Source organism: Galendromus occidentalis, unplaced genomic scaffold (genome assembly GCF_000255335.2).
Source record: "Galendromus occidentalis unplaced genomic scaffold, Mocc_1.1 scf7180000077533, whole genome shotgun sequence".
Classification (NCBI taxonomy): Eukaryota; Metazoa; Arthropoda; class Arachnida; order Mesostigmata; family Phytoseiidae; genus Galendromus; species Galendromus occidentalis.
In genome coordinates this window covers 159,610-172,384 of record NW_003805521.1, presented here as the reverse complement: position 1 = coordinate 172,384, position 12,775 = coordinate 159,610, and the positions used below count along the sequence as shown (strand labels likewise).

The window sequence follows — 12,775 nt, the reverse complement described above, 5'->3', positions numbered from 1 at the left end:
CGATGTGCCCATATCACCACTTACTCTCTCCTTACGGCAGCCCGAGCGCCATACTGCTTGCCTACTGCCGAACGCCGAACGACAGCGTATGTGAGGGCCCATTCTTGGGTTCATAATAGCTATTGCATGCGAGCTATTCAGCGGCAATTATCGCAATCGATTCTGTGATAGCTAATCCTCCGCATCCTTATGGAGCGTCCCAGAGCAAGAGTGAGGATGGCGATCTCAGATACGATTCACAGATAATGGAAATCTCATCCCCGCCAAGCTACACAGTTCGTCATAGATCGATGTCGACACAAATATGCCCAACACGGCATGGGAATCGTCTGATGAGCGGTGACTCATCAACGAGTTGGCGATTCAAAAGTGAGAAGTCGATGAAGTGTTGACCGTTAACGGTAACTTATGAGACACGAGAGACGAGTAGTGGTGGGAGGTAGTGAGCGCGTCTATCGTCAGTTATTTAATGGCGGGCTCTGCTGTTTTGAATCAACCAATCGGCTTCGTCCTCCTGTCCGGAAATTTTTGTTCGCTACTGTAGTACATACAGATAGTGTTAGTGTTAGATGACGCTATGTTTTACGCGGTAGATTCAAATCGCTGTCATTCTTATTATAACATACACTACAAGTCTCCTGAAAATCATGGTCTTCGTCGGGTTCGTCCTGGGGATTTGAAAAGCTACAGTTTTCTGATGGGGGAGGACAAACCCACGAGAACCCGCAGACTCACGTGGAGGACGACGAGGGTGCATTTCGTTCCTCGTTCTCCTGGAAATAGTCGGCAACAGAACGCTCGAGGTCCCAATCACGATCTTGCAAGAAAAACTGGGCCAAGGCCTCGTTTGTGTTGGTGAGCTCCACGAATTTGCGACATCTCTCGAGACACACCTCCACTGGAGGGAAGTTCTCCGGTAGTCCGCCGCTGCAAAGGTTATATCTCAGGTTAAGAGGGATCGATTTCCGGGGCAAGGATCCTCCCTGGGAATCATTAGATCACCCAAGGGAGAACTAGATATTTTGCAGAGAGGGATTCGAGGCTATCGTCCATGGATAACTCGCGGAGCATGTCGAATAAAGGTTCGGACTCTCGGCGGCCTACGATCACGAACACGGGAGAGAATACTCGTGGAACCCTGTGAGCCATCACCCGTACGAAAACTCTCAGGCCGCGGAGAATGTCTGGGTTAGCTGAATTCGTACACGCTCAGAATGATGCCGGAGACTGAATGTTTTGAGGAAGAAATGGTCTCAAGTCCTGCTACCTATCGTATACGATTGATCGCACGTACCTAAAATCGATCGGAGGAGTAGCGACCTCTCGTTCTCTTCATCGCTTGACGTCGTGTCCCCGCGCCCGTTGTCTGGCTCGCTCTCCGACGAATTCCTACGGAGGAAGAAAAACTCAGCATGACCGCTCCAATCGGGAATTGAGATCAGAAGTATCACAGAAGTTCTGAGCAAACTTGATCACTCAGAATACGGAGTACCTGCTAAACCAGATTATAGTGTCTGCAATCAGCATCGGATTCTCGGTAATCACCAGAGTTCAGTCTGGTAGCCGGAACAAGGAAGTTCAAATCGTTGTCGCCCGAGTCCCGAACGGGACAGATGTGCGAAGTGCGGAGGCTCCACGTTCGAGATGTAGGGACGGCGGACATTCTGTCGGGAGAAGGACTTAGAAACGGGCATGCAAATAATCGTTCTTGCTTGGCCTCGGTTCATCATTTTTGCAAGTTGAACATCTCTGATCAGGGTACACTGAGGGGTCTAAAATCTGGATTACATGTCCACGTCGCGTCCATGCGCCGCGAATGATGATGCACAAAAACTTCTCCTGTGGATTCTTGAGGCGCGGGGGCTCGCGGCTCTATTTCATTCGATTGCAGATAGCACCATCGCTCGAGCAATTAGCATCACCGAATCTATGAGGACATTCCGCCTTCCTCGATTCGGTGCCAGCGCGGAGCCTCAGCGAGCTTCTTCTGCTCCCGATTGACGATACGATAATTCGGACATGGAAAGCATCGGTATTTCCGCTACTGGTAGAACGCTCTCTCCTCGATTCGAGTCGCATCATTCGGGAAACCATGTGAAAGACGTTTCCCTTACGGCGAGCGGGGACTGGACGAACGGAGGAGAAGGAGTTGTCCTCGTGTATCAGTGGATGATGAAACCTGTCATCCTCGCCGCAAAAAATGCGAGCGTCTGGAAAACATACAGCCATGGCTTCTGTGCCCATCTTTCGATGAAGAATCTCACTATGGATCCATTGAACCAATCTTTATTCCTTTTTTGTTAAAAACGAGAGATCGACCTTATTAACCAAAACCCCATTATCGTATGATGACCCGTAGTGGAATGGTGAGAATTTTTTCAGAAACGCAGAGTCGTAAATCGTCATTGAAGCTTAAAATGCGCGTATAGTCCCCAATGATCGCTGGGGAAACATCGATGGGGTAGAATCCGCTCCAGGCCGATGAGACCGAAATATACAGGCTTCAATGCCCGGGGTTGAGCCAGGGATTCTTTGAAGTACATGCGGTCGAAACGACACCTTGAAATAACAAAATCGAATGAATTCAAGCCTATGAGGACTGGGGGAGCATGCACAACCCCGTGGTCCCTGGTACGATAGATCATCCAGCATCCAATTTAGTCTTTCTTGCGACTTTTGTCTGCAGGGGAGGGTGCGAAGGGTTACCGAGGTTTGAATCGCGCATTCCACAGTAGGTTGTCGTTCCTAGTCATGTCCCAGGTGTATTTTGCTTCCGGTCTTGAACCCAGTCTCTCCCACATATCACATATACCAGCGGGAATCCCGCCTATTCCGTCGAGCTGGAAGAGACGCGGCATCAGAGTCAACCCGAAAGGTGAAGATCCCATTCCGCCAAGCGGGATTCGACCGAAGGAAGAACGAACCTCCTTGTCGCGAAGATTGAGATCGCCTGCTAGCACCGCCGAGTATCCGTCAGAAATCTTGTTGAGATTCCTGAAGCATTTCTGCAGTTGTACCCTCCGCGCATCCGAGAACTCTCCTGTACTCTCGAGATGCGTGTTAAGGATGAACAATTTGTGCGCGTTTTTGAAAGACACCTGGGGATAATCGCATATGTTTCAGTTCGAAATACTGTTGAGCGAGCCAAAAGCCGAATTCACTCGCTCGGGCTCTCGATGGGATCACGTAGCATCGGATCGACTGCTCACCTCCGCGGCCTGCAACTTCCGGCCCATGACGCTATTGGAGAATTCGAACACTTTGTCCTGCACGAAGCTGACTCGTTTTCGGTGGAATAACATCGCGGTGAAATATTCGGCCACGCCTAGAATTGTCACACCGATTGACAGGAATTCGGAATTGAAACTCTCAGACTACGGTAATCATGTCAAATTCCCATAGATGGAATTTCAAATCGATAAAGCCATAGATATCGGTCGACTTCATCTTGATTGATTCTTAGCATAAATCGGTAGCTTCGAAGGGTATGAATTGATTATTCTGCATAGGAGTAAAGCAATACCCGAATGTACGAGATGGTATTCCTTGGAGAGCGTTTCATCAATGAGACGCAACGTTTCAGGAACTACTTCTTGCAGCATTACAATGTCTGCAGCGGCCCTGCGGGGATGAATTCGGGCGACGCTAACATGAAATATTCATTCTTCACCGACCGACCAAACATCTTATTCGGAGGAAAGCTCACTTCTTTACTGTGGCACAGACATTCTTGGTCCGGAGATCTCGGTTTTTCTGGTCCAGACCGTCGATATTCCATGAGACGATCTTGAGAAGATCATCAGACTCCTCTTCCGTATCGCTGTCGCTCGAAAGCTCGACGACGTCTCCTGATGCTCGCTTGGGAGGCATCTCGGATTTCACAGCGCTTGAATGAAACCGGGAAGGGAGATGAGTCTCCTAAAGATCATGGTCTTCGTCGGCGTCTCCCTGGAGATTTGAAAAGCTACAGTCGTCTGATGGGAGAGCCAAACCCACGAGAACCCGCAGACTCACGAGGAGGACGACGAGGGTGCATTTCGTTCCTCGTTCTCCTGGAAATAGTCGGCAACAGAACGCTCGAGGTCCCAATCACGATCTTGCAAGAAAAACTGGGCCAAGGCCTCGTTTGTGTTGGTGAGCTCCACGAATTTGCGACATCTCTCGAGACACACCTCCACTGGAGGGAAGTTCTCCGGTAGTCCGCCGCTGCAAAGGTTATATCTCAGGTGAAAAGGGATCGATTTCCGGGGCAAGGATCCTCCCTGGGAATCATTAGATCACCCAGGGGAGAACTAGATGTTTTGCAGAGAGGGATTCGAGGCTATCGACCATGGATAACTCGCGGAGCATGTCGAATAAAGGTTCGGACTCTCGGCGGGCTACGATCACGAACACGGGAGAGAATATTCGTGGAACCCTGTGAGCCATCACCCATTCGAAGACTCTCAGGCCGCGGAGAATGTCTGGGCTAGCTGAATTCGTACACGCTCAGAATGATGTCGTAGACTGAATGTTTCGAGGAAGACACGGTCTCGAGAGATTCCGCGGAAGGACGGAATCGGAGTCCTACTACCCATCGTATACGATTGATGGCACGTACCTAAAATCGATCGGAGGAGTACCAACCTCTCGTTCTCTTCATCGCTCGACGTCCTGTCCCCGCGCCCGTTGTCTGGCTCGCTCTCCGACATGTTCCTACGGAGGAAGAAAAACTCTGCATGACCGCTTCCGTCGGGAATTGAGATGAACCTTCGTATCACAGAAGTTCTGAGAAAACTCGATCACTCAGAGCTGACCTGCTAAACTAGATTAAAGTAATCGCAATCAGCATCGGATTCTCGGTAATCACCAGAGTCCGATCTGGTAGCCGGAGCTAGGAAGTTCGAATCGTTGACGCCCGAGTCTCGAACGGAATAGATGTCCGGAAGCTCAACGTTCGAGATGTAGCGACAGCGCAGCGAAGATTCATTCGAAATACGAAGGACCAACTCCTTCCGAGGAAATTGACAGCCAGCGGTTGACGGAAGAAACTTCCGACATGAGGTGGATTTGTTTTGCGTCTCATCGATTTGACCTCCCTTGGAAATGTTCAATACTTGTTCTCAGGCTCCGAGAGGCCAATCTTATACTGCGCTGGCGTACACTTACATCGGATCACAGCGTAGCTTTTTCTCGCCTTTGGAACTTTCTTCTCTATCAGATGAACATTCACGCTTGATCCTGTTGAACAAGGGAAATTAATATCCTGACCGTAGAATAAACAGTGCAATATAAATCTCTTCGGAAATGTTATTTTCGTCACCCTCTGGATTTCGGAGATGGTTCCGAATTGGAATCTTCGTCGGAGAGCTCTATAACTTCGCAATCGCCAGGTTTCTCAATGCCTCCCAGCATGACAAGCACACACACACCGATCGCGTTCTAAAGAGTACATCAACTGTCAAGAGGAAAGTTCACACGTGCCGAGGGATCAGGGGAGCTACCAGAGAGGAACCGACCGCGGCGCACATCGTATCATTCGAGTTCCGCGCCGAAAGAAGCGTCTGCTCATTCGATATCTCGGATTTCGGAGAAACCTCGATAACTTGCGGACAAATCTCTCGCCAGACCTATAAAAGAGGCACTTCGAGCAAGTCGTTTCAATATGTTCAGGATTCCGCAGAGAAAAGATCCTCCTCCGATTCACGTGAGAGGCACACTCCGCTAAAACAGCGGCTCCTCCGTCATCTGGTCAGCTGACCGCTGACTTGAGTCTCGTGATTCGAGACGTTCGCTGCAGTTGGTGTTCAACTCGCTCCGGGATCCGTTCAGAACACTTCAACTCTCATCATGAATCAGAACTCACAAGGCGTACAACAGCTCCTGGCTGCTGAAAGACGGGCGTCCGATAAGGTTCGTAGAAGGAAGGTTCCTCCCGTTTATTTTTCTGTAGAAAGCAGGCTCGATCTTTCGCTCTTCGGAAGAGGCTCCCGACGTGAGGAGCGAGCATGACTCTAGAGTCGTGGGTTTTCGAGTCGAGAATTATGTTCTCGCGCGCTTCGGAGTTTCGTTCCGCGGAGACTGTTCCTCTTCTATCTCTTTTCCGATTCCAAGTCTCGTTCTGACTCCTGAACAATCCGTGCGTCCGTCTCCAATGGAGCGCGCTGTCGTCCGAGGCAGGACGGATCTTCTGAGTCTGACCCCATGGCTCCAGACTCCCATCCTTCATAGAATCTTCATATTTCCAGGTCGCCGAGGCTCGCAAGCGCAAGGCCCGTCGTCTCAAGCAAGCCAAAGACGAAGCACAGTCTGAAATTGACAAGTACCGCCACGAGAAGGAGTCCGCATTTAGGGTGAGTCCATTCGACGATTTTCGAAGGAGACGTGAACGATACGGAACATGGAAGTGGACCTGGCGTAGGACTGCCTATATGAAATTTCTATGACTCTCGAGGGATTGCTCCGACTTGCTCGGCTGCATCACCTGACGCTACGTCCGTAGGCATCCGAACGGCCTCTTCCTCTGGCTCCATGCATGGAACGGATTCTGTCGGAGCTCGCGAACCTCATGCGATTTCTCCTTTATTGGAGTGCTCTGAGTTCCGATGATCAACTGATATTCCATTTCAGGCGTACGAAGCGTCCCACATGGGATCGCGAGACGATGTTCAGAAACGAATTGAGGCTGACACTCAACGTCAAATACTCGAGGTGAATCAGCTCGTAGCGAAAAACAAGGACGAAGTTATCAAGGGTCTCCTCGGCCTCGTCTACGACATAGAGGCTCACGTGCATAAGAATCTGAAAATCGCCACTGGGGCATAAACTGGCTCCGGTATACCACGCTTCTCCAGTAAAGATCGGGCTATGTTCTGTGCGGAGAGAGTCAAGAGGACGTAGAGAAGTTCCGAGAAATTCTATGAAAGAAATTGATCATTCCAGAGTGTTTGCGTGGCGGACTCTCGTAGTTTCGTATCGATTACGGACCAGTTCTGAATGTTTTTTTTTCGAACAAGAGATTCGAGGGTCTGCTGACTGATGTTGTAATAAAGTTCTATTATGTTATGAAACTAGTACTCCTCATTCCATCAGGGATCGGGATAGCCGGGGAGCAGGGGAATCAAAGATGATTCATGGTCATGGATTCATGAGATCAAAAGGTGACCGACTTATTTGCTCCAGTACCCTTTGAGCAGTAACGAGAAACAGATATCAATTGTTCCGAGACTCCTGCCACATCACCTCTTCGAGCGGCGCGGTGGTCTGTCAATTCACCTTATTAGATTCATGTGACTCGAGTGGAAGTACGGAAACGGCCTTTGGAGGCATAACTGAGCACCTGCGAACCTGTCGGATCCGTCCCGCTGCTGCATCGAGTGGAACTTTCAGAAAGAACCCATTCGTCCTTCTCGACTTGTTCTACCCCAACGAGCCGCCTCCACATCCGTTCCCTTTTTGGCCTCGGTCAAACCCAAAGCTTTATTGATATGACGTTCGCTTCTTTACGGATGCCCTTGCCGAGGTTCGCGTTTTCAGGAGCATGATCCGTTGAACCGCGCTTGAGTCGAACCCCTCGAGGAGCTGGGCTTGCGGAGCCTCCGCGGATCTCTTCGTGCTCGAACTGAGCAGTTGAGAGCGTACAATAATCGACCTACACAAAATTTGATGACTGAGAAAAGCGAACGATTGGTCTGAGAGGAAATATTGATCAGGAAACCGGTCGGTCCGTCTAAATTCAGTCGAGTCGCGTCGACGGAGTGTGCAACCGAAGTCAGATCCCCCAACGTTTCGAGACCCGAAACGAGCACCCTGTATGTCGGGTCGACTCTTGCCCGTTCCCTACCGTTCATCTCGCATTCTTCTGGTGAACGGAACAAGCGTCGGCTGATCTTCAGACGGAAGGGCTCTATTTACAAGACTTCAGCGGTACGCCGGTTCGCCGCCAGTGGGCGCTTGGAGTCATTTCTTCTTTCCACATGCGCTCTCTGCCGAAGTCTTCTACCAAGATGAGACCCTGAGTGACCCAATTTCGCGTGGATCGTGGCACTCACTGGAAGCAACCTCATTCCGCAGCATCAGCAGTGTTTCGAAGACAGCCATCTTCCCGAACAGGTGGCTTCGAAGCCTTCCGCAGGTAGGTTCTTTGCAGAGAGCTTTGAACTTGAGAATCGGCGATCTCTGGGTTCAGCCCCGTCGGAGCTGTGGATGAAACTGGTGACTGTGCTACTGCATGTGACAAGTGTTTTGTCCCCTCGGAAGACGTAAGGATATTCCGTGTTCCACTTAACGGTTCGTACGACTCACGAGATACGCTGAGGGTCTCGATTGATACGCGCCGAACAAGTTTCGTCCCCTTTCCTCGAAAAGCCTTCTAATTGCTCGGGGTGATGCCGAGATGCAGGTCAGATTCTGATGGGTTCCGATTCGGCCGGTTGAGGTGCTGGGCTCTGGGCTAATGAAAACAAGAGGCGGGGTCCCCACATCGGCGTTCAATCCTGCTCGAGCGTTCGCTCGGCAACCGAGCTTACGGCCTCACTGGGTGGGTCACCGTCAGTATCGAGAGCTAAGAGCCGGATACGGAATCTGCAGACAAATTCTGCTCTTTCAGTCTCGTTGGTAGGTCTCGCAGCTTCCGTGCAAATATTTTTGTATACGGAACTTTCCATTGCGAATACTGTCTTCCGTCTATTCTGGGGCATTTTGAGTCGTCATCACTAACGCGTCCGTGATTCATCGAACTTCTGAAGGGGAACGACCTCTATCATTTGGGAGCTTGATTCAGGCCAGGAAGTGTCCCCGAGGTTTCCGCGGAATTCCTGAAGTGTGACTTCGAGTGAAACTCGATCGCCAGCTCGCTCGCTAGCTCGCTCCTAGTCTGTGAGTCACCGTTTGTTGCAATGGCTTGGAAGTTCCGCACATTTTTCATGAGCAATTGAAGTCGATACCCCAGCTTCGAAACCTGGCTGCTGCGAACCTGGGAGGCTTTCTCAATTCCTCGAACGCTGGTCGGTAGCATCAAAAAACTCGTTGGGACACTGATGGAAATCAAGGTGACCATTCCGTGAGTCAAACGGATCTGCTTACATTCTGAGGCGGATCTTGCCTCACCTTGTGACGTCTACTGTCGAAACTTCTGTGGCTTTAGTGCGTCCCTTCACTCGACGTAATTGTTTGTCTTCTTCTTGAGTTTTCTCTCCTCTTTTCGTTAACAAGAGGTCTCGCGAATTTTCCTCGTTTTGCTTTTCGGGCATCCAAGCACGCAGCGAGAATTCTCGGGAAGTGCCTGGCGTCGTCGCTGTCTCAAAGCGGAAACGTTTGAACGGGAATCGCCGAATTCACAAAGCGGCAATTCATGGTGTTCGCGAGATTCGCGATCTTTATAAATATTTAGCCTGCTGAAGTAGAGAAACACTCCCTGAGCTCATTCGGGTGCCCTCGACCAACTCATGGGTCGGCTTATCGAGCTCGGAGATCGTCTCTGGTCGCTCCCATCCCGGAGAAAATGAGAAGAAATCAACTCAAACGGTGCGGTACTCGCGCGTCGCCGGGACCGTTAATCGTGATTTCTGAGGAACTTCACCAAGATCCCAGGAAACGATTTCACTTACGGAACTGACCCTGACCGGGGTGAAGGCCGGCGACGCGCCAGCACAGAAACGATCGGAAAGTGTGCTTCGCGGTCATGGACCCTCTTCCGATCAAGTCGGTCAAACCGCTCTAGAAGCGTCATACTCGCGATCGAGAACCTTCAGACTGGTCCGGGGCGAAAAATACCTAGTTTCATTGAGCGAAGTTCTTTACGGTATCGGTACCGGATTCCACTTGGACCGATTTTCGGTTCTCGAGCGTTGCCGGGGAGAAGCGGAATGAGCCGTCATTCTGGTGATCGACCTACAGACTAAAACTCACGCATTAGAAAATTGCAGAATGGCCAGAGCAAAAGGCGCGATGACCGAGTTGAGCTCCGAGGACACGCCGATGCAAAATTTCTTCCGCGGAAAATCAGTATTCATCACCGGGGCTTCTGGCTTCCTCGGTAAAGTTCTTTTGGAAAAAATCGTTCGGTCTTGCCATGGAGTCGACAAGGTGTACTGTCTCATCCGGAAGAAGGACGGCGAGGATTCTCAGCAGCGCTTGCAGAAAGTGTTCGAAGCTCCGGTGAGTACAGAGCGATTTCCGCTCCACTGCTTTTCTTCAACATTTATGGTGTGGGGCTGGCGCTTTATTTCACGGCGGATTTCGGGTCCATTGTCCGGGTTGTTCAAGTAACACCGAGCAACTTTCTTAGATCTTCGACTCGAGCCGGAACAAACTACACAAGGTTGTAGCCGTGGATGGTGACATTTTAGCCGAAGGACTCGGGCTGTCGGACGAAGATAGACAGATGCTGGTGGAAAATGTGCAAATCGTCTTTCACTCGGCCGCCTCGGTTCGATTCGACGAACCTCTGCGGAAAGCGATCGATATCAACGTGCTTGGCACCCGAAGAGTCGTCGAGCTCTGTCATGAGCTCAGGAATTGCGCCGCTTTCGTGCACGTTTCAACTGCGTACTGCTTCTGCAACAGGAACTTCGTTGGAGAGACTATCTATGAGGAGAAGATCCCCTATCAGAAGGTATGCACCGACTTCATTTTTCTTCCGCAGAGACTTCCCGGAGAGATATTTGAGTCAGCCCGCGATTCCGATAGGCAGGGAGAGCGCTATTCGTTACGTCTGCATCGTCGCACTAATCTCATTGTTCATCATAGGTGATCGATGCTTCAGAATGGATGAACGAAGACACTTCGAAGAAATGTCTCACTGACATCATGGATAACCGTCCGACGACCTACCACTACACGAAAGCTCTCGCTGAACGACTCTTGCTCGAAGAAGGCAAAGGTTTGCCAATTGTGATAATCAGACCCTCGATCGTGACCGCGTCGTGGCGAGAGCCGCTGCCCGGCTGGGTTGACAACTACAACGGACCTGCAGGATTCGTTATAGCGGTGAGCGAAAGCGAATCCTCCGATAGGGAGCTTTGGGGGACGATCGCCGTCGGACTTCCAGCGAGTGAAGTCTGAATGAAGCCATGATCTGATGAGAAGTTAATGAATTTCGCCTTCCCCATTCGCAGACTGGCAAGGGTGTGATGCGTACGATGTACATCCGACCGGACAGCGTTGCCGATGTATATCCAGTGGATCTGGTCTCCCGAATGATGGTGACATCCGCTTACTACTGCTCTCTGCAAGAGTTCGTGTCTCCGTACATCATCAACTGCACCACGGGTCCACTGAGACAGCTCACATGGAGGCAGATCTTCGAATACGCGAAGCCCTTGGTAATTTCCAATCCATCAATGGAAATCCTGCGATATCCCGGCGGTTCATTCAAGGAGTCGAAGATCGCGAACTATATCGCAATGTTCTTCGACCACACCATACCCGGATTCATCGTGGATTCGATTGCTGTACTCTTCGGAAGGAAACCATTGTAAGTTATTCATGACACTCTCGCCACGAGGCCCCCCCGGCAACGGCGGCTGGATTTGATATTCTTGCCAGCTAGTCTAAAATGAGTCAGAATATTAGCCGCTCCTCTCACCATTGCGACACCGGGTCATTTCACCCCCATCCCTGCCATGACGTTCTCATTCTAGCCTCGGTGAAGTTTATGGGAAAATTCATCGTGCGATGCACATTCTCGAGTACTTCACCACTCACGAGTGGGAGTTCTCGATTGACAACCTGAACAAGTTGCTCACGAAGATCGAGCACCCCAAGGACAAAGCAGACTTCGACTTCGATATCAGGTGGGGATCTCGCTCTTAGCGATCGAATCGTCTTCTCAGTATAACTCAGATTCGTCCAAATTTCGCGTGGAATACTCGTCCCATTGTACTGGTGTCAAGTGTCTCATTTTCCCTCGATTCTTAGACCAATCGATTGGCTGCCATTCTTGGAGAGTTATATCCTCGGCGTTCGGAAGTATGTCCTGAAAGAGGACCCCTCTACCTTGCCGGCCGCCCGTAGAAATCTCAACAGGTAAGTGGTACACTTGGTGTGGCGGTGATCTATGTGTGTCCGTGGCGAACGTCCCGACGTATGTCCCGTCCCCTGACTGTTGCACTGATGGGAATCGCATGGGGCTTACAGCGACACTAACTCTAAAGCGTCAAGAAAGCCGATCGGTAGCGAGAAATACCCCGAGAAAAGAGGTCCTTCTTGGACGTCGATCTCATGCACGGCCGGCCAGCAGAAAGCCGAGGGAAGGTGAGAGCGTATTGCGCACTGTCAACTCTCGACCCGGAGAAAAGGAGAAAAGTCCAGCACTCTAGATGCAAAGCTCCAGGAATACCTCTCCGATCTCTCGATGCATCCATTAGCCTTGTTCAATCGTCTAAGCTTCCTAAATCCAAAGATCCTCGCTTCTGGTCGCCCAAATTTCCCACGGAGGAAAATCCTCCCCTTCCCTTGATTCGCGCCTCACTCTCGGCACCCGCACTTCGAGGCAACGCCTCATTGATCTCGGTTGGGGTTCGACGTTCACGGGTAAAATGATTCCCACCTTTCAGGATCTGGTGGATAGGAACGGTGATGCAAATGACCGTGCTGGCTGGGACTTTGCGACTCATGATGAGATACTCGACTAAATTCAATCGTTTCACCTGGGACATTCTATCGAGGCTCATCGGATACTATATCCAACTACGCGTCGCTCTCAAATCGAGGAAGAGCATCAAGTAACGGGCGCAATGGTTTGTTTGTTTGTTGGTATATTAATAAAAGGGCAACGTTCACTCAATGAGACCGA

General features: G+C 50.6%; 3 protein-coding genes across 3 annotated transcripts; 2 read left to right on the top strand and 1 right to left on the bottom strand.

Annotated features, from left to right (window-relative positions):
* Window positions 1–2,353: 2,353 nt before the first annotated feature.
* On the bottom strand, window positions 2,354–5,207 carry LOC100908476 (tyrosyl-DNA phosphodiesterase 2). Its single transcript, XM_003748486.1, has 9 exons — window positions 5,149–5,207; window positions 4,627–4,695; window positions 4,015–4,206; window positions 3,707–3,886; window positions 3,524–3,621; window positions 3,210–3,325; window positions 2,925–3,098; window positions 2,707–2,840; window positions 2,354–2,559 (listed from the first exon to the last, which is right to left on the bottom strand). Coding segments are annotated over exons 1-9 (1,122 nt in total). The 5' UTR covers window positions 5,151–5,207; the 3' UTR covers window positions 2,354–2,402.
* A 482-nt stretch (window positions 5,208–5,689) lies between these two features.
* Window positions 5,690–7,049, top strand: Vha13 (V-type proton ATPase subunit Vha13). Its single transcript, XM_003748487.2, has 3 exons — window positions 5,690–5,892; window positions 6,228–6,332; window positions 6,610–7,049. Exons 1-3 carry the CDS (start codon window positions 5,830–5,832, stop codon window positions 6,802–6,804), a joined length of 363 nt encoding a protein of 120 aa, XP_003748535.1. The 5' UTR covers window positions 5,690–5,829; the 3' UTR covers window positions 6,805–7,049.
* A 961-nt stretch (window positions 7,050–8,010) lies between these two features.
* Window positions 8,011–12,760, top strand: LOC100908189 (putative fatty acyl-CoA reductase CG5065). Its single transcript, XM_029112914.1, has 9 exons — window positions 8,011–8,113; window positions 9,906–10,137; window positions 10,268–10,594; window positions 10,729–10,968; window positions 11,097–11,455; window positions 11,486–11,500; window positions 11,622–11,774; window positions 11,899–12,006; window positions 12,537–12,760. The coding sequence occupies exons 2-9, from the start codon at window positions 9,907–9,909 to the stop codon at window positions 12,706–12,708; spliced, it is 1,605 nt and encodes a 534-aa protein (XP_028968747.1). The 5' UTR covers window positions 8,011–8,113; window position 9,906; the 3' UTR covers window positions 12,709–12,760.
* The last annotated feature ends 15 nt before the right edge of the window (window positions 12,761–12,775 follow it).